The sequence below is a fragment of the Ixodes scapularis genome, unplaced genomic scaffold, assembly GCF_016920785.2.
Source record: "Ixodes scapularis isolate PalLabHiFi unplaced genomic scaffold, ASM1692078v2 PGA_scaffold6__148_contigs__length_123643588, whole genome shotgun sequence".
Classification (NCBI taxonomy): Eukaryota; Metazoa; Arthropoda; class Arachnida; order Ixodida; family Ixodidae; genus Ixodes; species Ixodes scapularis.
This window is the reverse complement of record NW_024609881.1, coordinates 46,076,858-46,103,275: the sequence shown is the minus strand read 5'-3', so window position 1 is coordinate 46,103,275 and position 26,418 is coordinate 46,076,858. Positions and strand designations below refer to the sequence as shown.

Here is a 26,418-nt window from a genome sequence, read left to right as displayed (position 1 = left end):
GCACTAGTGAATCAAGACAGGTGCCAACCGTTAACCCTCGTGTGCTCTACTGACGGCAAGCTCCAGATTAAGTCAGTCGGTAGTGTGCTTACGTGCATGCAATCATAGCACGTCGAATCAAAATTTGACGACACGAGAAAAGGACGAGGAGGCGGGGTGCGTTTCATTGGTGCCCCGTCGATTTGATGCGTTATGATCGCACCCATGTAGACGTGGGCCATGACCGGTGCGTTCCACGTGCAATGAGCATTGCGTACTCAGGTGCATGGCTTTCGTGCGCATTGACAACTAGATCCGGCGTAACAGGGCCGTACCCAGAAAAAAATTTCGGGGGGGGTTTTCGGGGACAACGGCGGCCATTTTGTCTTATTTTCGCCTATGAATCATGTGCATCGGTGGCATATAATGGAGAGTTATAGCAAACCGAAGAGCCGGTCCCGGTTTGGTATCCGGTAGCCGACCGGTGCCACTGCACGTGCGCAGAGGTGGAGATTAAAATCGGCTGGCTGCAAGTGCACCGACCAGGGCCGTACCCAGAAAAAAATTTCGGGGGGGGTCGGAACCCCCTATCCCCCCCCCTGGTTACGGCCCTGCGGCGTAAGGACACCTGACAGCCTGTTCCGGCAGCGATCCAGAAAAAGCGGGTACCAAAGCGCTTCTGGGCAACGCCTCCTGGGTGACAGAGCCATCGTGCCGAACGAATAGTTGACGTCAACTAGAGAAGGCCGACGCGGGGCAGGGTTGAACATGACTGCAGCGTCAACGCTATCAGATATTGGACGCTAATGGCATCCAAACGCTGTCGCAGCACTTGTGATAAATCTGTACCCGTCCTTAGTCAAATCGAAAATGTAGTGCTCCGATTTTGTTATATTAGAGGTGATGTTACGGTTCACAATCTGTCACGACACCCCTGGCCATTGGTGATCAGACGAAGGAGACAGCTAACTCGGGTTTTTATCTGTTTCAGGTGGAACGTTCTTTGGCTACGAGTTCGGCATTTTGTAAAGCCTGGTAAATATGAAGCATTGTAAGAACGCGTCTCTTTCAGTGGGAGGGAAGAGACTATCGCGGTAAGAAACAGTCTTCATTAGGCGACAATCGAAGCCACACCATATAGATTACTAAACAAATGTCTTTTCTTCTGACACATTGCCGTGAGTTGAGGTGCCATTTGAGGGGAAAGCCCTGCGGGGCATCCGCACTACGTCCTGCAGATAGCAAGTTGACACCCTTTCACTCGTGTTAACGTGAAACGATCTTTGGCTAGGTTTTCGGCATTCGGTGAAGCCCAGATAAAATTGAACCTTGATAAAAACGTGGCCGCTGTACTCGACACTGAATATCACCGTTATCCTGTGGGAGAGAAGGAGTGAGTTGGTCGACGCTGATTGGTTCACGGGGAGGTCATGTGACCAAAGTGGTAGGGGAGGAGGAATGAGGTAGGCGAGGAGTAGTTCCACCAACTGTGTGCACTGAAGGAGAGGGAGAGGTGCACTGAGCGAGTTAATAAAAGGGCCCTGGAAGATCGCCAGGTTTATCAGCCCGACTAGCGCTAGTGTCGCTTCATTCTAGGAACAACTCTCGAGTGTACACATGGTACGCCTTAAACTATTTAATAAAGAGCGTGGTGAACGTAGGCGTCTGGCGTCTGGAAACTCAGAGTATCTCTAAACGTTTGTGATGCAAGAACGTTTCATGTATCCAACACAATCGCTTAGCAATTTGCTATAAAATTGTATTTATATATATATATTTTTTTTAGAAAAGTAGCTGTTCCGAGTTTTATAAAATTTAGCTCTTATTGGATTCACTCTTTACAGTAAATGTAAAAAAAACACCTTGCGTCTTGGTCTGTCTTTGTTTTGAAAGTGATGAAATCGTTTAATTCGCCGACCGACACGCTTTGTACTGCTTTGGGAACGCTGCAAGATTACAGTAGCGTACGTTTCTCGACTCGAATGAAAACGAGGTCATTGAAAACTCTCCCCCCTCCGTAAAACAGAGCGGCATACTGAGCGCCATCCCATGGCCGTACCGCGAACGCTAGTCCTGTGATTGCGAGCAGAACCGGTTGCCGCTTGCCGCGTTCCCCACCAGATGGTACAACCTGCCTACTACATTCGCCACTGGTTTGGATAGTTTTGGGAAGGGAGGCTCCCAACTCTATCGGGATCGTGGCTACAAAGTCTGGCAACCAAAAAATCAAATGAGCAGTCTGTCGTTTGGTTTGTCAGAGTTAATGAAGTGTGCACCTCTCCGTGACGAGAAACACACAAAAGATTGACTTCATTTTGTTTTACACGAAGATAATGCGATAGCAGGGGCACCGCGCATTGAATAACGCATCTCTCCCGCTTCACGGCATTGAATCTAGTATTTATTATATCGGGGGCCTTTGCTCTTTCGCAATTTCAAAGAACTGCGCCCCTTCGATGTCATTTTATCACGCATTTCTTGTTCTATCTTAAGTCAGCAAAGATTTGGTGAGTTGTCATTTGCCGAGAGATAATATCTGGCTTTGGTCCTACTTCTAAATTAGACTTTCTTCGTAAAATCACGTGCTACGAACTTCTATTCATCCGTGCTCACCCGAAAAACTAAACTGTTACGAAATGTACAGGGTGTCACAAATGAAAATTTACACGGTCTTTTTTACCGCAAAAATAAACTAGGCGTCGCCGAACGCCCATTCTCCGGCCAAAGGTAGAGCTAGGGGTCACAACCAGATGCCAAAGTTCCAGCCCGATCCTATAACTCAATCAAAAGTTATAAGTGATTTTCTGAAATTTTCAATGGGAAAATGCCGGCCGACGGAGTTTTTAAACACATGGGGCTCTATGGCACCAGAAACCGAAAACGGGCGAAAATGAGCTCCATTTTCCCGTTGAAAATTTCAGAAAATCACTTATAACTTTTGATTGAGTTATCGGATCGGGCTGAAACTTTGGCATCTGGTTGTGACCTCTAGCTCTACCTTTGGGCGGAGAATGAGCGGTCGGCGACGCCTAGTTTATTTTTGCGGTGAAAAAGACCGTGTAAATTTTCTTTTGTGACACCCTGTATATCAAAAGTCACTAAAACCTGCAATATTAGTATTTCACTTGAAGGTTGTTTCGCGACCAGTGCTTACACTTGGAGACAGAGTAGGCCGTTTGTGACTGTATAAAACCGACTGTAGCAGACAAGACAGGACAGGCAGGGCGACGGAAGCAACGGAGGTAAGCGTGCGAGTGCAGGCAGGCAAATTTTGCCCCCTTTTCACTTTCCAATTTCTTCAGAATCACGGAGTAGATGTTTTTCCATCGTCCGAGAGCCGGCCGGATCAGTGGCACGCACCATGTCTTCGATCAACAGGGCGATCAGGCTGCTCGGTTACAAGCTCGACCGCAAGCTGGGAGACTTCAAGTCCCGCCTTTTTTTGCGAAGACAGACGCCAGGTCAACACCGGCACCAGCATTTGGAGCCAACGCTTCCTGCACTAAGATGCCTGTCATAAGAGCGGCGCGCGTCCTGCCGTGCCCTCTCCCTCTTTCCTCATCCCCTTCACCGAAACGACCATTAGGAGCGTTGCCAACTGACACTATTCGCGACTCCAGCTTTTTGCTCGCCCTCTCGTGGCGGAAACCGGAACCACGATAGCGAGGGTCCCCGGAAGGCTGGTATGGCGGATCCCAGCGATAATTGCGTTCGTCCGTCGAAACGAACTGCTTCTAAATCCAAACGGCACTGTTCGGTGCCCCAGTGTACCGCTGCGGTATGGAAAGATAACGGTGAATCGTTTCACCGCTTCCCCAACCTCAAGGAAACGTGCAGAAGAGGCTCCGACATCGTCAACCGACGCGAAGAGTGGGCGCGAGTTCTTCGGACAGGGAAGACCGTCTCCGAAGCGATGACGGTGTGCTCGCGGCATTTCTCTGCGAGCGACTTTTTATTGCCAGGTAAGAGTGTGCGGATTTGTGGAGATGTATATATATCTCGCTTTTTGGCTTTAGATGGTTCGGGGACTTTGTGCGGCGGCGTACACAATAAGAAACAACACATCCTCCATTGAATATTTTGCCCATTCTGTAGCGCAGTAGAACTCTTCACGCTGATTCAACTAGTTTTCTTGAACGCGCCTATGATCGAGAACATTTTCCGTTTTAGTTCTTTGCACTCGATCATCGTTACGTACGGCGAAGTGGAGCGCGTAGAAGAGAATCGCGCTCGTCAGCCTGGAGCAGTCTTCGGTACTGCACGCTCGATGTGGAATCGGGCGCGAGATTATTCCGGAACAATTAGCAGTGCACTTCTTTAATCTGAAGAGCTTTTCTTCTAACTGATCCAAATTTGCCAGAAGTGAAACGGAGGTTTCTCTTCTGCTTTTAGTTCTGATTACTTTTGAGCCCTGTACCCTCACAATGCGCGTGCAGTAGTTTTTCTCTCCCAAAATGACCGATTTCAGTTTGATTGCTTTTGCAAGCGATACACACTTACTCAGAGTCCCAGCAAAAATGGGCTTAATTTCATTTTCTGGAATTTGCTCATTTTAGAGTAAAGTTTCGAATCAGAAGGCCAAAATGTTTTGTTTGCTTTCTGAAATGAGTCACTCTTCAAACTACTTCAGTCCCCATTATGTGATGATCATATCGTTCTTTATTTCCTCCAGGACATGCAACTCAAAGACGCCGTCTTAAGAGAGGAGTGGTACCCTCCCAGAACCTCCCTGTTCTTTCAACTGAAAACAAGGAGAAGAGGAAGAGGTTGCGGGAAGTGAGCGAAGGCCGCCAGAAGCGACGCGATAAGAGAGCAGCAGTAGAGCCTCTGTTAGCCAAGGTAAATGCATGTCTCGCACAGTCTTTATTTTACTTTCCTATCAATTCAGTTTCTCATAAAAAGTTCAGGTTGATGTGCACACCTTAACATCTGTGACTCAGAAAGTGTGTATAAATATGCCTAAACTTTATTCCAGGTTGCACTCTGCGAAGCTGAGAAGTCCTGCAATCAAGTGGACGACAACGCAGAGTCGGTTGAAGATCATGAAGACAGGGCAGAGTCGGCAGAGGATGGTGAAAGCAGCACAGTGCCCCTGCCTGTTGCGTCGCCAGTGGTCCTCCTTGACATGGGTGTACAGGTGTCAAGTGGGGACTTTGGCGAGAACTTTTCTCGTGTGGTAAATAAAGAAAATGTGTGTTCCTTTACCGGCCTTCCCAACATGGAGCTTCTCACTGTTCTAGAGAAGCTCGTGTCTGATACGACGCCCACATCAACACGAGCTTACCTGTCAGCAAAAGACAAAATAGTCATGACTATGATGGCCTTGAAACATGCTCTAACATTTGACTTCCTGTCTCAGATCTTTGGAGTGTGTCCGACCACAGTGAGCACCACTGTACGGAAGACAACAAGGGTCCTTGCGGCATTTCTTAAGACTGCCATAACTTGGCCATCCAAGGATGAAGTTCTGCATAACTTGCCGGTCTGTTTTGAGAAGTTTTCGCATGTTCGTGTTGTGCTCGACTGCACGGAAATTCCTGTGGGCACTCCGAAGTGTTTGAGGTGTCGCATCAGCACATACTTCCATTACAAAAAGGGACACACCATAAAATATATGGTAGGTGTTTCACCTGGTGGTTTAGTGACCTACGTCAGTAGTGGTTACGGAGGTCGAGCCTCGGACAAGGCTATCTTCGACCAAAGTGGTTTGGTAGATATGCTCTTGCCAGGAATAGACCACATAATGGTGGACAAGGGGTTTCTCATTGACAGCACATGCGAAACAAGGCTGATAGCTGTGGTGAGGCCCCCATTCCTACATGCAAAAAAGCAGCTCTCAAAGGGTGAAGCCCTTGCAACAAAGCGCATAGCAGCAGCAAGGGTTCACGTGGAGAGGGTGACTCAAAGAATCAAGCTGCTCAAGATTGCATCTCAAAAGATGCCCTGGCACATGGTGCCACTAGCAGATGACATTCTTACCATTGCATGTGCCTTAACCAATTTGTCTCCACAAGTTCTCGCAGACAGCAGGTTTCTTTAAGCTTTTCATAAAGGGACGGGGCTTTGGTTAGCTTAAGAGGTAAGCACGCACTTTTCAGTCGAGATCAGAAATAAAACCTTTTTTTTTCCTCAAAAGAATTGAGGTTTAATTTACATCACCTGGGGACATTTTTGGATATATATATTTTTATTAATTTGAAGTATAACAGGCTAAACCAAAACTGTGTGTCTTTTGGCTGTTCTGCAGCATTGCTACCAAGGTAAGAATGTAATGAGTTTTGCTGCAAGATGACGTCTTCAGTATGAAGGTGGTGTACTGTGAACAATTTAGTTTTGAACCCCTGCACAAAATTGCCCCTTGTTTGTATTGGATTGCCGCAAAATTGCCAAAACGGTTTGCATGTGTATTAATGTAAAGTACGGCTTTAAGTTTTAAAATGTGTATAATTTGAAGTATGTCAATTTGTGATAAATATGTATTCTATGCTTCGTGCTTTACCGCCAAGGCCTGTGAGCTGTTTGTAAGCACGCGAAAATAAACACTGAATTGAATTGAATCATCCCTGCTACAATTGTTAGTACTTTATCGCACTTGCTTCTGTCACCCTGAAGCGATTCTGCAAAACGCTGCTTTGTTGGTGTAGCCTTTCAAGACTTCCCTTTCAGAGCTTCATATTGACTCCATATTTTGTTATGTGTGGCCTGCATGTCTATGTTAACATGTTTTATTATCACCATAGTGATATTATATCAATGGTTGACCTCTCTACCTCACTCGTTGCATTACCTTGTGTCACCGTGAAGCAATCCTGCCAGGCACGTAGCCAGGATTGTTTTTTTTTTTTTTGGGGGGGGGGGGCGGTAAGCTGAGAGACTTGCCTTGTGCAGGCAGTGAAATGTTTCTTAGTGAAATATCGGCTCTCACTCTGAGAGTAGGACATTCTTCTGTAACATCTTAGGCCAGCTTCAAGCACTTTCGTGATCCATTTGGCCTTCACACTTGTCTGGTAGTGCCCAATGCGAGGAGATGGCAGCAAATGCCAAGGAACAAACACTAGGTAGCAATGTTTTGGTACAAAGGCATTGCAGTACAAGTTACACGAGTCGCAGAGGAAGCTGGTCTCTGAGGGACACAAGTTTTTGAGTGAAACTTGAGTTTCTTTGTGTAGATTTATTATTAATAAAATATTGCACACTTCTATACAGTTGCTTTCATGCAAGCATCACAGTAAGGAAATTTCAACTTGTTGAAGACAGGTACTAATTCTACAATTTACACGGTGAATGAAGATGCCTGTTTAAGAGTTTAGGATAAATTTTTGTAATTTTGTTCAACATGCATGTTTAGAATGTGAAAGCACCGGTTCTCCTTTGAAAGTTAAATCTAGAAAAAGGTAGGAACAGCGTATGACCACAAAACTTCCTTTTTCTCGAGATGGTGATGAGCGTAGAACATTCACTTTAGTTTTAAATTATAGCATGAACGTAATTGAGCTAGTAGTATATCTCATAAATAATTATTTTATCACATAACAAGCACATGCATACGTCTTCATGTACCACATCAACAGTTCCTTCTGAAGTTAGCAGAAATAAATACTGAGGAATAATCAATCCGAAGAAATAACTAGAAGTTTGAGAGCTTCTAAAAGGACAGTATTGAGCGAATTCTGCATTCTGACCTCAAAGTAAAAATAAGCGCCAAGTTCTTTCCCAACTATACTCGCACACATAGTTTCCTACTGAAGAATGCAGGAGGTGACCAACTCTTGAGACAAAGCCAACAGGAAAAACATTTAACGAGGCAAAACTGTTGCTTCACTGCAAATATGCTACTGCTCACAAAAAAAGATGGCAAAAAGAAAAAAAATGAATCTGTCCTGTAGCCCACTCTAAAAAAACAACAAAGAAAAGTACTGCACTCTAGCGGTCCAACACAGTACACCAGCTGCCGCACCAAGTATCAGACTAGTCGTGTTTTTCACTCTACCGACGAACATAGCACTGGAAGTACACGCTCAAAGTAAATTCTCTTTACGGTTGTCAGGAGAGGCCAAACGAAAGCTTCATCGAAATCCACGCATATGACCTCGATTGAATCATCCATGCTAGCATAAATAACAAGATCACAGGTCTTCACATCAAGAAGAACCATCCCCAGCTGCATCTGCTCATAGAAGGTGTGGCGCTTCTTTTGGCTGTAGGTACCAGCCTCGTCAGTCTCCAGAAAATCACAGGTGGCCAAGAGTGCCTTTGCAGTCATCGTTTCTCCCTTTTTGAGACACTTGATTTCGATCAACTTGCCTGGTCGTGACCCCTCGAACACAACGCCATCAGGGGAGCAGCCGAGCCAGGGGTTTTGTGGCGAAACAACGAGTCCACACGGAAAAATGTCAACTCGTCGGGTCTTTGCATACTTCTCCCGTGCCTTTGGCTCGTATCGTAGACCATGGGCAGTTGCGGCATTGCCATGGAATGATGGCTGCATTGTGGACCGCACCTTCTTTTCCCAGTTTCCCAACTTGTAGGTAGAGAGGGGGTAGCATGTTGTTCCTGCAATAAAATGTAGCAAGCAGGTGGTTCCTGGCTTACATTCCAGTAAATACAGCACATAACGTAACAAAATCTGCCTCTCTTGCAAGTCAGGTTACAGGCAGCACTAATTTAATGCACCAGCCATGCTTCTTAGGTCATACATGACACGCCCAGGAACATGAGTGGAAACTACAAAAGCCGGCACCGAAGCACTTGCACGGTAGCCAGGCTTTTGCTCCCTGGTGTACATCCTGATTAAATAAGACCAATGTCGCTTCTCTGATAACTCGGTAAATATTCGTTCATCAAGCGAACCAAGTAAATGAATGCTCTTCTGCTTTGGTTTGAATTATTAATCCTTTTGCTGTCTGCATGGTGTGGGCACAGGAGAAAAATGCAGGCAAATTCATCATGACTAGGCACAACTGCGAGGGAACAAGGGAGTTCTTGAACTTTCCATACTCCGAAAACCTTTTTTGAAAGCGAGCTGCACCTACCGTGTCCAAATGCAACTAGAGGAATGGTAGTTTCCAAATAAAATATTTATCTTAAAACTTCAATTATTTTTAACATTTTTAATGTTTCACATTATAAACGGTTGAAACGCGTGCAATTACAGTATGGAAGCTACCCGAACCTTTCCACGACTCGATGTTTGGTTGTTCCTTTGAATCCTTATCTAGATAAAGATTCGTCCCATTACTAGTTATTAATACACAATAGACTTGCCTGTGATCCGGCAGCGACGTTCCATCATCCAGGCTGCCTTGTTCTCTTTTGTGTCCCGAAGCATGACAGCGGCTGTTTCAACAGAGACAGCGACTTGTTGATCGTAGAAAGAAGGGCAGCCTTCCGGAGGAGAGGCCGGAACTGCGGCAAGCCTTGCCAAAAGATCACTGCCTTCGGCGCACTCTATGGCCTGCCTGTACTTCTCGTCCAGCCTTGACGGTTCCGGGACACTGGAGATAGACCACAAGCCAATCTGTACAGTGAACATGATCAAATAGAGCCTCATGACAGTGGCTCAAGCGAAAGTAATGCATAGAGATTCTGCAACGTTAACTTTGCTTGTTTTTCTTTACTATAAAACACAGACAAAGCTCATGTCTAGTATAAATTTTATTCAAATTCTTGTCTTATGCAGACCCCACACCGTTCCAGCATGCATGTATAGTAATGGGATATGAAACACCAAGCTACTATGAGAGAGATGTTTGTACAGTCCACCAAATGCTGATCCATTGTTAAATCTGAGATTATCTTACTTACTGCACCTGCTACATTCTAATTCATACATACTGCACATACTAGTCCAAGGTTAAGGCTCGTTCCCATAGTTGTGAGCGAGTGTGACTACGACCGCTCACTACGACGTGCGGAACCCATCATAGGGAAGCTGGGGAAACACGAGAAGTCTCTACCTTGCGCACCCTATCATCCACGGGTAGGAATTACAGCTTTCGGCAAAACAAAACGAGCAACAAACTGTTGTATGGTGCATGCGGCCTCTCTTGGTGAAGCGAAAGTTGTGCCGGCGGTACACCAGCGAACCTAGTTGCAATAATCAGCCACCTAACAAGTAATGAGTTTTAGTTAGAACATTACCCAAACAAAGGCGGCGACCAATGGGTTGTAATGAAAATTGTGCTTCATATGTGGCCGAAGTTTGGTTAAAGCTCTCCCCGTGTAATTCGGAAGACAGTTAAGAAGTCCCAAGCTAGAGGCTCCACATTTCAAACCCTCGTTGAAATAAAAATTGCTGATAACAAACGGCCCCTATTTTTCAACAGATCCAGTGTGTTTGGCGAATTATGTGATTACAAAGCAGGGAGGAAAGCAAAAAAACAGTGTTGAATCAACATGTATTATTGGGATCATAGCGACAGCTGGCTTTGCCGAGTACCACGACAAAACATTTGTGCTAAATTCTTTTTACCTCGGAAATTGGGACTGAAAGACCAAAGCATTTGCAGAGATGCGATTGGTCGTAGTCATTTTGGAGCAGCTATTGGAGCAGCCAAAAGTTCATTTTGGAGAAGCAAAAAGAGCTTATGGAGCATAACCGCACACTTCATTTTCATCTATATCACTGCAAATGTGACGAGGAGACGGCAAATATTAAAACAAACACTAGCTGTTTAGTTGTGTGTGGAAGCACTGGACATGGTAACAAGACGGCGACTGGTGAAGGACAGTGCAAACTGCCGTGAGTGATTATTTTAGGTATGAAATCCCACTGAACAAATGTTGAAATACAATCATTTTGGACACTTAGATTTATCTGTCCTACAAGTTCTGGGGGGAGGGGGGTTGTAACAAAGCTGCAATTTATAATTCAGACAAGAAACAAAGAACAAAGCATAAAAAATAAACCTACAAAAGCATGGGCCACGTCTCGCTCTGGACGAGTACCTGTCCCCTTAGCACGCAGGCGCGCTGCGGCGAAGCAAGACACACAACATCACGATGCCTAGTTCGCAATCGTCGTTTCACTGCAGCACACCAGTATGCAGTGAGAAGCGCACTCAACAGAGCTAAGTAACCCACCAGAACAGACCACGAGAGTTATTGCGAAACTTCCGAGTACTGGCAGTGCTTGGTGCAAAATCAAATCGAACAGTAAGTTATTTGAGGCGATTATCGAAAGTCCTGAAAACCCGCACGAGCCTACCGTAACGATCCGGCCCGGTAGCAAGGCCTGCAACTGTTATATTTTCAGTATTTTTTAAGTGAACTTGAGTTCTGGCGCAAATTCCTCACATTTTGGTCAAATGTAGCAGGGTAAGCACTTTGGCGCAAATGGCGCAGCAATCACATCACCCATTTGCCGCTCCCCCAACCCCGGTATCCCCGCGTGATCAGCGACATCATTCCACACAGCACAACCAAGCAGAGCAAGCTTCCCCCTTATGCTTACGGGATCATCACCCGACCCATCAAGCTTAGCCACCCCTTCAACAAGTGGCCAATGGTATGATAAAAAGAAGTAAAGCGGAAAATACTTGTCCTATCGGTATTTTCAGTCACTTATGAATGCCATTCTCGAAGAGTCGAACACACACACACACATCCTAGGTGCAAATTCTTGCACTGGATTGCAGCACACACACAGACAGGGATGTAAACAAAGCAACAAAGCAGCATTTCAGCATAATCCCATCCTTACAGTGAGTGAAGGAAAGCTAGGACAGCTTTCCTACTTCGGTAGAAGGAAGCTAGGTAGTCACACCTAGTCGTAAACAGTTGCAGTCTCACTCAATCTTAACTGTGTGAAACAGCCTTTGTACTGTACATAGTCGACAAAGGATAAGCAAATACATTTTTAGCTCACCTGCTTGACCGATCAGCCCGCCTCCTCCTCCTGTAAAAAGAAAAAAACAACAAACAATTGGATTTAGTATGTAAACGATACTCTAAATCTTGCATCTATGTATTGAAGGTTCAGCAAACAATGTTTGAAGGCCACAGTAAGTCAAATCCCGACGTTTCTGATACATAGACAAAAGTTAAATTCAACCAAAACATGTGGCTGAATATTAAGCAATAAAATAAATAGACATGGCAACAGTCACTACTCATCATTGAGTAATGCCACCCATTACCTTTGATAGAACGGCTTATTAGGCCCTCATAATATTGCGACACCATATTCGTAAAGTTTCCATACATAAAATTTAATAAAATGACATGAAAAGTTCAACAACCTGAAGGATACACTTCCTTAAATTGTTGTGAAAGGAGACAGAAAGCAACGAGGAAGGTTAAGACATACGAGGGGAATATTGATTAAAACCTTACTTTTTGCCGGAGGTCGGTAGGTATGGCCTTCTCGACATATTGCCGCGATCATACCCAGCAGAGTCGGCAGCGCTCTTAATGGCCTCACGCGCATGTCGCTCGGGTATGTCTCCCACCACTGCATAACATCTTATCTTTTTTTACCATAAGTGGACGGTTTCGAAGGTTGGGGAAACGTGTAGTTTGTTCATGTTCAGAGTGCATAGTTCCCGAACGATAGAGGTAGAATATTTTAGGCTGCCAAGGAAGACTCAAAAAAAGCCGCGGTACGATGTATGGAGTCAGCCTATTGCAAGCGCTCCAGCCAGCCTTTTCGCCGACATCAACACCCGCAATGCCTGCTGTCTGTTGTGGCACAGGTTCGCCAGGAAACTTTAGTTTCTTCAGTTCTTCACTGCCTTGTAACTTGTCATACGTGACAATTTGGTGAAGTAACGGGGTAGAACTGAAGAAACTAAAGTTTACTGGCAAATTTGTACCACGACAAAAGACAAAGCGCTCGGAACTGATTGCCGCTGACAACACTATTCAAGCCGATTGGAATGAATTTGCTTGGCCTATTCGCACCACTAATGCAAGGAAACAGGTGGATAATCGTCGCAATAGATTACGTTGCATGATATGCCGCGAAGACAATCCTCCCATTGGAAACTGCTGTGTAAGTCGCCAAATGCTTTGTCAAGTGCAGTGTCTTCAGACACAGTGTCCCCGAGGATCTGTTCACAGACTGAGGATCCTCGTTTGTGGCGCAGCTAACTCAAGGAATCCTTCGGCTCAGCCACACCAGCCATCGTCGCACCACTGCGTACCACCTGCAAACCAACGGGCCGAAAGAGCGTTTGAACAAGACCATAGCCAACATGACTTCCATGTATGTCGATGTGGAGCACAAGACGTGGAACGAGGTGTTACCCTAAGTCACGTCTGCCTACAACACGGCGTTGAAAAAGACGACTGGTGTGACGCTCTTCCAGCTGGTTCAGGGCCGGATGGTGACGACTATGCTCAATGTGATGCTGCCCCACGAGCCAGCTGATGACAGGTGCGGCGGCGCCTAGGTGGTTGTTCAATGGGCAGAAGACTGCTAGCTTGCCCGGTACATAAATATGTAGAACTGATCACCTAACAAGCGCCCATCCCCATGCTTTTCTTGATTATCTCCAAAATCTCCAAATTTTGAGTGGGCATTTTTGCTCGGTATTTTACGGTAGGTAAAACTGACCTAACAAGTGCTCATCCCTTAATTTCTGCTATTATTTTCACATTTTGAGGAGGCGCTTTCTTGGTATTTTACGGTAATCTGACATCCACCAATGAATGAATGAGCACGTGGAACAAGCACTTATGTAGCCTCAAGGATCCTGTCATCATCTGTCCGCATGTGAGAAGTTCTGACCAAAATATTGTCCTGTCGAGGCTCACAAACAGCAAATACGGCTTTGCATTAACCAAGTGTGCCCATTCAGCACAAAGCTCTGACATTGCTCCCAATCACCAGCTTTAAAGGCTATTACTAGCCGCTTTGACATGAATGCGACTTGAGCAAATCAACTCCAATCGTTCTTCAAATGGAACCGGTGCGGCAATGTTTACATGAATGCACACCAAGCCCTACGCAAAGGTGGTGCCACACCGTGTGAAAGCTCAACGTCCAAGCTGAGTTTCCGGCACCAGCCGTACCACATGACCACGTTTTCCGATGTATTGCACGTGAAGGCCTTTCGACGCTTTTGGTGAACGTAAACATCAGAGATAAAGATTATGCCCGCTGTCTTTGATGCTGTGGAAGAAGTTGTGAGACGGAAAGACATCAAAACCCAAGCGTTTTGGTCTCCAGGCCGTCGTGCCACTCTGGACCAGAGGAGACGCACATGCACACGCTGTGGCGAGCAAAATCGTTTCCAAACGCGCTGAGGAATCTACAGCGCATCGTCCCGCTAGCTTCGACCAGACAAACCGGAGGCTCAAAGGCTCCGGCGCAGCCAGGAATGGCACCGCGGTAGGAGCTGCTCGTTCTGCGCTACCATGCAGTGCTCGGAGCTCTCGGCGTAGTTCGTGCTTGCGCTGAACCCTTCAGGGACCCCCTCCGACGCGTAAGTCATACTTCGCGAGGCTTGGACGGGGGCTGCCCTCACCGAGTAGCTCAGCTATCTCCGCTCACTTATGAAGGCAATAAAAGCTTGCGTTTTTCCCTGGGAGAAAACTGCGGACGACAACACAGCACCGCTCTCCGCGCCGCCAAAGAGGTTGGCCGCCGCCGTGTTCTCAGCTGTTCACTCGTTCTCGCAGCGGACGCCTTCCCATAAGCCTCCCCTTCCCAAAATGCGATGCGACCTCCGTTTACATGGGCTGAATGAATGCGCATCTGCCACCTCGATCTACCTTCGTCTCTCGACTTGAATGCGAATCACTTCCTTAGCGCATTATTCTGTGAACATGACCACATCGAATGCGACAACCTGAATCGGTGCAACTAAGTAACATTCATAGCCGCGTTTACATGAATACGACTTCAGCACATCGGCCCCAATCGTCCTTCGAATGAAGCCGACACAGCAATGTTTACATGAATGTGCACCAAGCCCTATGCAAAGGTGGTGCCACGCCGCGTCAAAGTTCAAAGTTAAAGCTGCGTTTCTGGCACCGGCCACACCCCGTAACCAACTTTTCTGGTGCATCGCACGTGAAGGCCTTTCGACGCTTTCGGCGAGCGTAAAGACTGTGCCAGCTGTCTTCGATGCTGTACAAGAAGTTACGAAACGGAAGAAGCATCAAAACACAAAGGTTTTGGGCTCTGGGTCGGGCCACCGGGCCACTTTGGGTCAGAGGTGATGTGCGTGCACACGGCCTGGCGAGCGAGATCTTTTCCAACCGCTCCAAGGACGCAACCTTGCTTCTCCTTGCCAAACCTTGCGAACTGCGACCGGACCCCAAAGCCGAAAAGCTCTGGTGCAGCCAGGAATGGCACTGAGGCAGGAGCTACTCGTTCTGCGCTACCATGCAGTGCTCGGAGCTCGTCCTTGTGCTGAAGCCTCTAGGGACTCCCTCGATCGTGCAAGTTGCATCTTGCAAGGCTTGAAGAGGTGGCACCCTCACCGAGCAGCTCAACTATATTCCGCTCACTTAGCATAGCAATAAAAGTTTGCGTTTCTTATCAGGAGAAAACTGCGGGCAACCACACAGGACCGCTCTCCGCAGCCAGAGCCTTCCCATAATCCTTTCCGTTCCAAAATGCGGTGTAACCTCCGTTTACATGGGTTGAATGAATGGGCATTTGCCGTCTCAATCTACCTCTGTCTAGCAACTTGAATGCAATATGCTTCCCTAGCGCATTATGCCGTTTACATGACTGGATTCAATGCGACAACTGGATTCGATGCGGTTAAGTCGCAGCTACTGCCACCAGGGATCACAGTTTGACACAAGACGAATATGCTGATAAGATACGGTGTGCTTACCAACATCTAAATAATCAATATGCGACGAAAAAAAATGTAATCAATATGGTTTGTTTTTGTCACTTAGCAACACTCAAGCCTAGGCAGGGGACACCTACCTGTGTCTCAGGAGGGGCGCACAGAACAAAAGACACTTATAAGATGAATTTGTCCCTACCTATGCTTGGCGAGCGCAGAATTAAAGCAGGCGCCTGTCAGCTGCTTGAGGATAGCTGCCTGCGCCTCGGGTGAAGGCTCCAGCGTAGGTCGGAGCTTCTTTACATGGCAGAACATCTTGTACGGCACAGGATCGCCATACAACTCCTTTCCAGGGGTCTTTTTCCATGCGCACTCCTTGTCGGTGCAGCTTAGATCTTCGAGATGCTGGATTCCCTTTCTGTAAAATGAAACCGAAACTATAAAGCTCGCATGGCTTACAGGTAATCTGCGACGCGTCTGTACTGTGCTTTGAGTATGCAATACAGTACATCACATGAGCGAAATACTATCATGTTAGAAACAGGTTCGTTGGTTTAAAAATGGGACCGTGCTACGATCGCGCCGACGCTCTGTGCGCCTATGAAACCTGGCGCCGGCAACAGAGAAACACTTAGGGGCAACCCTACGCACGCATTTTAACCACCACCGTGAAAATAGTTATCGTGTTTCAAAGCGCGACACCTGCGTGCGATATCAGTATGCGACGCGCCTGCGCTCAAGAGATACGAGCGAGCATTAATCAGAGCCGCCGAAAGACTACACCGAACTCGCGCCAGTCGTACCGTGTTGTGTAGGTTGCTAGGTGCCTACCTGCTGCAGTGAAGAAGCGTGGCGACAGCGTGCTTGCAGCATTCTGATGATCCCGCCACGCACGAGCAGACGGCACTGTCCACACGGAACTTTGGGCCATCTCCCGCGACAAGTTTTACGGTGATCTCATGCGGATCGCCTCGGACGCTGCTCGTTGCGAGGCACAACGCCAATATTTCAACGTTGTCCTCGGACGACGATGTTTTGCCGCAAAGAAACAAATGCCCGGCCTGTAACAGGAGGTCCGCTTCCTCGTAGCACCGCGAATATTTCGTAGCGTTAGCATATTCCAAAATACTCGTAAGGAGCAGGGCTCTCGCCGTCCAACCGACCCTCACTAACTCGGCCATTTTGAAAATGCAGCGGCGCCCCCTATAGTGATTTGGAGTCGCGAATAGCGGCCGTGATAGCGCAGGAGATTTGACGTCTGCTATTGTGATACCAGTAGGGGGTTGTGAATAGTGGTTCGATTCGAATAGCGTGGACAGCAGGGGACTTGTAAGCAGAATACTTTGCATCCACGAAGAGGGGTGTCTTCTCTGCACTTTAGGAGAAGGCAACGTACATCGCATAGCAGCTGGACAAGAGACAGACAACTGCAGCTGCGATGTGGTGAATACGTTTCACCAACACTATTCCGTCCACATGAATTTCAAATGAGGGGGTCGAAGATGTCTTGTCCTGCCTTGGGCCGTACGATAAGAGTTAATTGGGGCTGGGCTGGATCCTAAAAAGAATAACGAATAGATCCTGAATTACATACAAGAACGTGAATGATAAAAACACGAGACAATAGTTAACGAGGTATAAATTGTTTTAGTCGTGAATAACCACAGCTATAGTGAAATTATTAAGCGGTTTTCAGTACACAGTAGACATATGAATAGTAATATTTTCTACAGTACTACAAATCTAATATAGAAATATTAGCAAATGCTCTATTTATGTCCTGACCAAAATGATTACTGCTTAACAACGAGACACTGTTCCCTGTTTAAGCTGTTGAAATTAAGTTGTACATATAGGTCTGCCAATCAAACTCTCATGCTATCGAAATATTTTTTAAAGCTGCGACTTACGCTGTTGACAGTAAACAATGATGACTGCTCCTCGTTGAACAGTTGTGCGAGACAAAGAAAACAGCATACTGACTTGGCCTCTCGAAAAAGAAGGAAGATAAAAATGACATCGACTTCTTAATTGCCATATCGCATACATTCTGACTCAACATGAATTCAAACAAAAACGAGGTGCGGGCTATCATCTTCCAAGCAGGCTCAGAAATCTTGCACATGCGATTCTACGACCCTCGTGAAAACGAGAAAAAAAAATGCAGTGGACTACCGAAATACAAAGGACTGCATTAACATTTGTGGTCAACAGAGTAGGTAGCCAGGCAAATTTCCACATTTCATCAACCGACTTTGCTTCATCAAGGTGTCTTCACAGGTACTAATTGAAACGAACGTTTTGTAGCGAAATCATGGACTGGCAGTTTGATGTTTACTGAGAGCTTCTTTCTCAAGTACAAAGGGGGCCGGGGGGGGGGGGGGGGGGGGGGGGCTTTTGCTATATAACCCTGCCTCAGTAAACAGTTATTTGAGAAATTTTCACAGTTTAAACGGTGGGAATAGTGCACACAAGGACAAACACCGGAGAAAGAACAGCAAACAGCGCTAACTCGCAAATAGAAAATGTATTATAGAGTCAGCGGAATATCTACACCATCAAACAATACATATAAATGAGATATACATAAAAACCTCGTGAATCACTTTCAGGCATTTTTGAAATGGGTGGAACTCCTTGCAAGGTGCAACTCCTTCAGAAAGGAGTTGCACCTTGCAGCTTGGCACTCCCTGGACAGGTTTCTTTCAAGCTCCTTCAGTTCTCGAAGGTAGTCAGAAGAGGGTGATACTTCATTATCCGCTGAAGGAGGCCATTCGTTGTCTTTTCCACTTCTGCTTGTACACTTGAAATGCTGCTGGTCCCCTTCATGATATCCAGCTCCTGTTGCAGCTGGAAGCTTAATTTTTCTTGGTTTGGTCAACAGAGCAAGGCATTCTTATTTAATTAAGGCAAGCAGTAATAAAGTTACACCCTACTGTAGAAAATATCACAAATGTTAGTTTAAACGTCCATCAAGCTCTAGCTTGGATGACATCAAATATATTACTCTGCTTGTGAATCCCCTAGATAACTTCTATGAGACACTGAAATTTCGGCCTTGCAAAAATAGAGACAACATTCTGGATTTCTAATTTCATATGTGGCAGATGCGGGCTTCTAGCTCCGATTCCCACAAACCCTGTCTCCGGATGAATATAACACTGCAATACTTCGCTCTCGGCAAAAGGGTTTATTCACTCAGTCATTGCCTTGGGGGGTTTCGGGATCGGGGGACGGTCATCAGCGAGGCCGGGGGAGAGTCCGCTGCCACAGCAGCTTCTCCGAGTCCCAGCGGTGGTCGTCCACACCGCGTCATGGGGACGTCGTCGTCCAGCGTCGCTGTCCGGTCCGTTTTTCGAGTCCGCCACTCGACGTAGTGCCCGCACTCCCCGCGCCAGCGTCCACCGCAGCCCGAGTCGGCAGCAAGAGAGCCTTCCTTAAAATTGGTTTGTTCTTTATGTTTATACAGCCTTGATGGAGATGCGCCTCAACGGGTAATCGGTCTCTTAGCTGTAGATGAGAAATTTAGCCAGTGCGGTACAACCGCTAACCTGGGGTTTTTAACGTGCATCACGCAGTAGTGATCACACGAACGCGTGCCGGTACGAAACTCATCCAGATCGAAACGGGCGGGGGCGGCGGGGATCGAACCTAGGAGGTTCCCAGCGCAAGCTTTCGCTCCACGCTCCGAGCTGAGACGCGTTAGCCCACGCGGCCACTTCCTCCCCAGAGAGCCTTCCTTTGTCTCTGTTCCCCTTTTTATATCCTCGCCCCCACCGATCACGTGCCCACCCCGACCCGTCCACGTGTACACGCACGCCCCCGCCACGGTCCCCGCACGATTCCCGAGCCGGGATGACGGGCCGTACGGTGACGCTCCCTCGTCCAAGGATCCGGGTAAAGGGGTGTCCAAACAGGACACTACAAAACCCGCGACTCCGACAAATCGTGAAAATTGAAGCGGACGCTTCTATTTTTACGGTCTGTCGGAGTCGTGAAAATGTTTGCAGGAGTCGTGAAAATTTTTATGATCACGACTGCTCTCCTCTTCAGATTGACGTCACACGCCACCTGCGTCTGTCTCACCTCGCCAACGCCCTCGCGTACCGCCGTCGCCTCGGCTCGAAGGCCAAGGAGGTCCGGCTTTGGGTGGATTTGGGACATTCCTGCGTCGAAGGGTGCGTTTCGCCCGCCTCGGATCTGCTTTCTTTGTCGAGATTCACTTCCGTCGTGATGGCGTCCGATGCGGTTCCGTATTGTCAGCCGAGGCCTTGAGCAATTGACCGACAGCCAACAGAGCGTGTGAGTGGCTCTCCGGACCCACGTGATGAGCAGAGCAAGGCCGTCGTGGAGGAAGCGAGGGGGAGATTCGACGGAGGGAAGTTTCCCCCCGGGAAGAATTGACGGAGGGAAATTTCCCTCCGACGGCCGGAAGCGGATCGCGGCAGGGCGCGGCACGATTTGCCGGAGTCGCGGGTTTTGTAGTGTCCTGTTTGGACACCCCTTAAGCAGGAATGTTCGGCCCTGGCAGGGCGCGGGTAGAACGGGCGAAGGAGCGGGGGAAATGCGGGAAAGACGGGACTCCAGGGTGGGGCGGCCGGACGGATCCCCACACAGATTAACGAGTTCAGATCTATTATCTGACCTCTAACAAAAGAAAACAAAAACTGACTTGGAAAAACATCGAAACCATGTCTTGTTGAGGTATGCTTTATAGATAAAAATGTTATCTTGGAGACGAGGTGGGCGAGGCAACCACTCAGGTGTGGAAGCAGGAAAAAGGGAATCGCTGCAAAGCAAGACCTCTGGCCCCCCCTTTTCATGATCATGATGCCTTTCTCCAACCAAATACTGCCAGTGCGCATGTCATAAACAGGTTCTAAACCCAGATGAAGAGCAAAACGGCACTGCAAGTAGGCAACTGCAAACCACGTTGCTAACTGAATGGTCCTTTTCCGGAGTTTCCACGGCGCATGCACGGCAGCAGCAGACAGGAGTCCGCCATTTTTGGTGGCGTGGTACGTCCGGCTCGGGGCTGCAGGAGGCAGCGGTGCTCGCGCGTTTCGAAGCTCTCCGACAGGCCCTACCGCTGTTTTGTCGTTGGCTGCAGCAACGACAGCAAGCGTTGTCGCGGTTTAAGCTTCTTTGGGTTTCCTTCTACCAGCCTGCACTCGACGAAGCGGCAGCTCTGGATTCGGGCGATCCAGCGATACAATGTGGACGGCTCGTAAAGGCAGCCTTATAAGCACTCCCGCGTTTGCAGTTGCCACTTCAAAGAAGGTTCATGTTTTTGTTCCTTCATTTTTTATTTGTGTGTGAATACAAGTCAGCAGATTGGTTAGATATGCTGTCGCGTCGCTTATGTGCCACGCAGAGCGAGCGCCTCGGAGTTGGCGTTTCTGGAATAGTGCGTTTCACTGGCACACTTTTTTGTTTACCAATGTGACGGTCTCGCGTTGCTACGCGAACTGCCTGTCTGCTTTTTGTTTGTCGTAAACATTGGAATAACCCCCCCCCCCCCCCCCCCCCCCGTTTTCAAATATTTATAAATCATTGAGGTAAAGTGGCTATGCGGCGCAGTTTGTTGCTACGTGCACACCCAGAAAGTGAAATGGGAGCAGATCTATCGCAACCATGACCGCATCTGCTGGTCTTGTGGTTAAATAAGAAGGAGGAAACAATCATCTTGATGTGTTGCTCTCGTGTATATGCGTATCGAGTAAACGAAAAACAAGCTAGCAACATTGTCTACAGGCGCTGAACTATAAATAAAGAAAAAAAAAAACAGGTGTGGCTGATTTTGTGTTTTTTCTTCAGGACCTACAGTCACACACAGCTGTAGCCTGAAGTGGGGTGACATCAATGACGAGGCTCGCTCAGAAATCGGTTTTGCACGTAGTAATCTTAGATATTTATTAAACATGTATTTTAGTGGTGAATTTGACCTTGTGAAATTTCAAAGTGGCGCTTTTTTCCAGTAAAAAACGATACCAACAAACTCGCCAGGGTCAGCATCGCTTGCAAACGACATTTAGTATAGTCGCTGAACAAGTTTGCCGTTGACCCGGCTAAGTTTGTTGGCCTCATTTTATAATAGAAATGGAGCTACGCGTTGAAATTTTACAAGGTGAAATCCACCACTAAAATACACCTTTGATGAGAATTACATTGGTACGTTCAGGCGCCGGGGTTTTTCGGACGGTTTAGAATAAGCTTTCACATTGATAAGAATACATTTGCCAATTAAAATTTTCGAGCGAATTAAACTAATAGCTTGCAATTAAAAAAAAGGCTTTCCTTAACTGTAACTTGGTCTCGAATATTTCCTGAATTTACTGCCGGTACTGCATATGACAGGAATCCTAGTTCAATGTAACCGTTTGTGCTTTCTCAGAGGTCGAAGAGAGCTTCAACGGTGTCGTCAGTCACTCCGGGCGCCACGGCGAAGGCAGTCGTCCACTCACTCGGAAAAAAGTATATATGTATATTCATATACAAACGGACGAAGTCGTCCGTTGTTAACGCAATAATTGAAAACAAATCTGCTCGTCGATTGTTGATCATAATGTAGAAAACCCGAGACTGTGGTAGAAGCAGGGAAACGGTGTCCGAGAAGAGAGACAGGGGAAAAGAACGTTGAGACGTTCTTTTCCCCTGTCTTTCTTCTCCGACACCGTCAAACTGCTTTTACCACAGTCTCAAGTTTTCTACATTCTGATCAACATCCACCAGCTCGCCTGCGCACTGACAGTTTTTTCGTCGATTGTGTTGGATAGAGGAAAAACAAACGCTGAGCAGTGAGCGCTTTTCCCGACCGCGTTCAGACAGCCAACATGGCTTGGAGAGGGCAGAACCAGAAGCAAGGCAGGCCATCAAAAACGCCTCTCCTGCTTGCCGATAGATGGCGCCCCGCATTTGCGGAAAAGGCCCATTTAGACAGTGGTTAAAGGGACACTCAAGCGGTTTTTGGAGAAGCTACTTTTTGGTGCGATGGTGTTAAGGAAGTGTCAGTGAATGAGTATCTTCAGTTTTAGAAGGCAGAAACGCCTATTAATCACGCGGGAATAAAATACGTGCGGACTCTTTTCTGTACTTGCGAGGACCAATGAAATTATCGTATGTTTGAAAATTTTGGCGGTCTTTTTAAAGTTTCGCTAAAAAAACAATTTTCAGTTCATTTAAATATGTTGTGCATGATAATTTCACAAGACGTAAAATATTTCTAGTTTAGAATACGCGATAGCGCAATTATCGTTTCACAAACAAGGGACTACGTTTTCTATTTGCCTTCCTCCGCGGGGGGTGAATTTCCCGTTCCCCAGGGATGCGCGGAAGCGCACGCATCTCCGCGCGTTGCAGGCCGGCCGGCTCCTTCTATCCGCAAACGTGGCGTCGGTGGTGATCGTCGGAATGGACGGCCTGGTGAAAGCTCATCGTTCCGCGTAAAAGCGCTATCCTTGACTGTGAATTTTCGTCGTGTTTCGCTATGATAACCCAGCACGTACTAGAAGGGAACATCCACCTACTCGTGCGGCGATGTCGTGGCGGCACTCTCAAGATAGCAGAAACGCCCGTGCCGTCGTGTTTGTTTACTTCGACTACAGTGGTGCTTTCTAAGCATTTGTGTCCTCGAACATCGCCCGGATTTCTGATTTGGCGCATTTCATGCGTGTGCTCAAGTTCAAGGTATTACTGGCGCGTACCGTATAAAGGATACGAATTTTCACGCGTTTTCATCACCGGAGAAAAGTGATTAGGGTTAGCAATCCTGAACGCTCGCAACGTCTATCTGATCACGAAATCATATTTTTACGTTGCTATATCGCTGCTAAGATTACATTGTCTTTTATAATCGTAGAAAAGGCGTGTGGCGATATTTGTTCTATTGCAATGTCGTGTATTAGAGTCGTGATCGTCCAAGACGGCGCTGCATCTTTTTATTTTATTTTTTCATTCCCTGTATACCATGCAAGCCTATCAAGAAAAATAATAAAGCTTTAAACTAGAAAACTGTCTGTCTATATTCTGTTACGGCATTGAGTAGCAGTGCGTCCCCTTTTTTAGAGGGGCCGCTGACACAGCTGACGGCGGCGTACAGAAGCAGTCGCCGTGCTGACGACCCGCTGCGCTTGTTGTAGTGGTTACAGGTGTGTGTACGCGCGGCGCAGTGCGGTCGTTCCGGTTGCAACGGACGCAGTCGTAGGTACACGCTCGTTGCACATGTCTGAACCAGCCTTCCCCCCGTTCTCCCGAGGCGAAAGTCAACGTGGCGACATCGTTTGACATCACGTACCAGAGGTAACGCTGCGATGTCAAACGTTGGTTTGGTTACGACTTGCCCCAACCGCAAATCGAAGAACGCCCGAAAAGGTCTGCGTTTCGTCGTCCTCGGAACCCGAACATGACTCCGAAGCGCTGCTATCGTCCACATCGCACGTCGGAGTGGTGTCATAGGAAATCATCCCCAGGTCGGCTGTCCGCCGAAGAACTTCAACCTCTAACGGCGTCAGGTCCTCGAGCGTAGAGAACTCCGCCATGATCGAAGCTCGAATGACAAAGAGGTTCGGCCGATGCGGCTACCTCGGGATCACTGCGCGACGGAACGTCGTCCAACGCCATTGGCCCGAGATCCTTTTGATAAGCGTGCGACGACTAATGAGAGTGGTTTCGTTTTCGGATGGATCCGAGGTTTGGCGGCCTTCAATTACATTTTTATTAAAGAAATAATCACCGTATGACTATACTTTTTGGTTTTTAGGGATACTTAAGGCGTCTAAATTCAGCTGTCTTTTTCAAAACACGAACTCAAAAACCACTTGACTGCCCCTTTAAGGCTCTTGGTAGCCTTTTTGGGTTGGAAATAACTCAAAACCAGACAAAGCTAATGCACCATTCAGGCTGTCTATATACACTCTAAATCTCTGTTGCGAATATATAGCGAATAAAAGCGCTCGTAGCGAATATATTCGCTACAACAGCGGTAAAAAGCCGGCTTCCACAGTCCTGTATTCGCTACAGACACAAAAAAAGTAAAATACCAACAAAATGTCGAGCAACCTAACATACAAAAAGAGGTACGTAGCGAATGAATCCATAAAAAAAGATACAATCCTTTCGTAGCGAATATTTTTTCCCCACGCTGTTGCGGAAAGGATTTTTCAAGGTTAAGGGACCTTGTTTTTTTTTACATTTTGCGTTTTGGTTAAAATAGATCGGTAGCGGATGAATCTCAGAGCGCACAGCAAAGCCCATGGCGAACCCTGACTTGTGCACGAAAATGAAGAAACAAAGTGAAATCTGCCTTCAATTGTTCTTTTTTTTTTTTTTTGCTTTTTGTTTCGTTTTTGTTTTTGAATCCATGACCGCACCGTCGGGAGAAGGGGAGGGAGAAGGAGGGGGACGAAGAGTTGGCTGTAAAGAGAGAGCCTCAAGCCGACAGAAAAAACAAAACTACGCTACAACCCGACGCCGGTCCCGGGAGAACTTCAGCCAATGGGAAGTCATGAATTTTCAAAAGCGCGGGAGATGCACCAAGAGAGAGAAGCGATGTTCAGACAAAAGGAGCATGGAGGCAACAAGTTGTGACCTCCACGGCGCTTTGCGCGGTAACTGTACTGAGTGTCGGTGCGACCGCTACGTTAGAACGATATATAGTTAGTTCAGCTTGCCACGGACATTCCACTCGGTGCTTGCATCGATTGCTGGCACCGCCCGGTTTCGCACCGTGAATTGAGTAAGTTTTCACAGTTCATTTCTTTGCCTCTGATTTTGCAAGTATGTTTTTAGAAATGAACTGTTTTCTCGCCTAGCGAAGGTCTGGCGGATATAAGTAATTAGTTTTCTGGAATCCGTTAGCGCTTGTGGAAATTAAGTGAACTAGTTGGACCTGTTTTGAAGCGGTGAGAAATCAGTCATCGCCAAGTCGTTGACGTGCGACGTTTCTTCGATAGATTTTTTATCGTTAGGCTTTCCGCGTTCGTTTCGTCGACACTCCTCGCGACAGTTCGTTGCGATGTGTATTACGGTCGCATTTCGTGAACACATATCCTCCTGTGACGTTTTGTCGCAGGAGGATGTGTTCACGTAACGAGTTTCCACGAAACCATGCAGTGTCGACGAAACGTGTGTACATAAAAAGTGTCTATGAAAAGTTGTCCACGAAATGCAGTCGCACGAAACGAGTTTTGATGAAACGATAGGGGCCCGTTCTAAAGCGTTTCCGGAGGTCCGCACGGCCTGGAAAATTGAGAGTTCGTCGTCTTCATAACTGCGTGAACCCGTCGACTGGGTGACAGAGAGAGAGACGTCTTTATTGTGCCATTCTGGCTTAAAAGGGTGTTCGGTGTTTCGACGAGACCAAGGAAATGAATCCAGCTCGTTTGTCAGCATCGACAAGCATATGAGGCCTTAGAACACCCGTCTCGAGCTCATCAGTCTGGTAAACCACATTGTTTGCTATTTAGCTTAAAAAATATTATTGTAAATTATGAATCGACTCATCCTTGACAAGATCATTTTGCATACGGTATAAGTGAGTGGGAATGTTTATTCAATATCGCAGCTAGAATGTCCAGAGGACAACGTCGTGGAACCTGGGCCGAAACTATTTTTTGGCACTGACCGAAAAGTCATCTGGTGTTCAAGCGACCAAAAGACCGTCCTCAAGACAACATCGATGGAGCGAGCACTG

General features: G+C 47.0%; 2 protein-coding genes across 2 annotated transcripts; one reads left to right on the top strand and one right to left on the bottom strand.

Moving 5' to 3' along the window:
* Positions 1–3,891: 3,891 nt before the first annotated feature.
* LOC120838419 lies at positions 3,892–6,019 on the top strand. Its single transcript, XM_040208341.2, has 3 exons — positions 3,892–3,941; positions 4,652–4,818; positions 4,955–6,019. The coding sequence occupies exons 1-3, from the start codon at positions 3,893–3,895 to the stop codon at positions 6,017–6,019; spliced, it is 1,281 nt and encodes a 426-aa protein (XP_040064275.2). The 5' UTR covers position 3,892.
* Positions 6,020–7,960: 1,941 nt separating this feature from the next.
* LOC120838422 lies at positions 7,961–16,921 on the bottom strand. Its single transcript, XM_040208348.1, has 5 exons — positions 16,560–16,921; positions 15,928–16,146; positions 11,846–11,875; positions 9,244–9,473; positions 7,961–8,532 (listed from the first exon to the last, which is right to left on the bottom strand). Exons 1-5 carry the CDS (start codon positions 16,907–16,909, stop codon positions 7,961–7,963), a joined length of 1,401 nt encoding a protein of 466 aa, XP_040064282.1. The 5' UTR covers positions 16,910–16,921.
* Between the last annotated feature and the right edge of the window lie 9,497 nt (positions 16,922–26,418).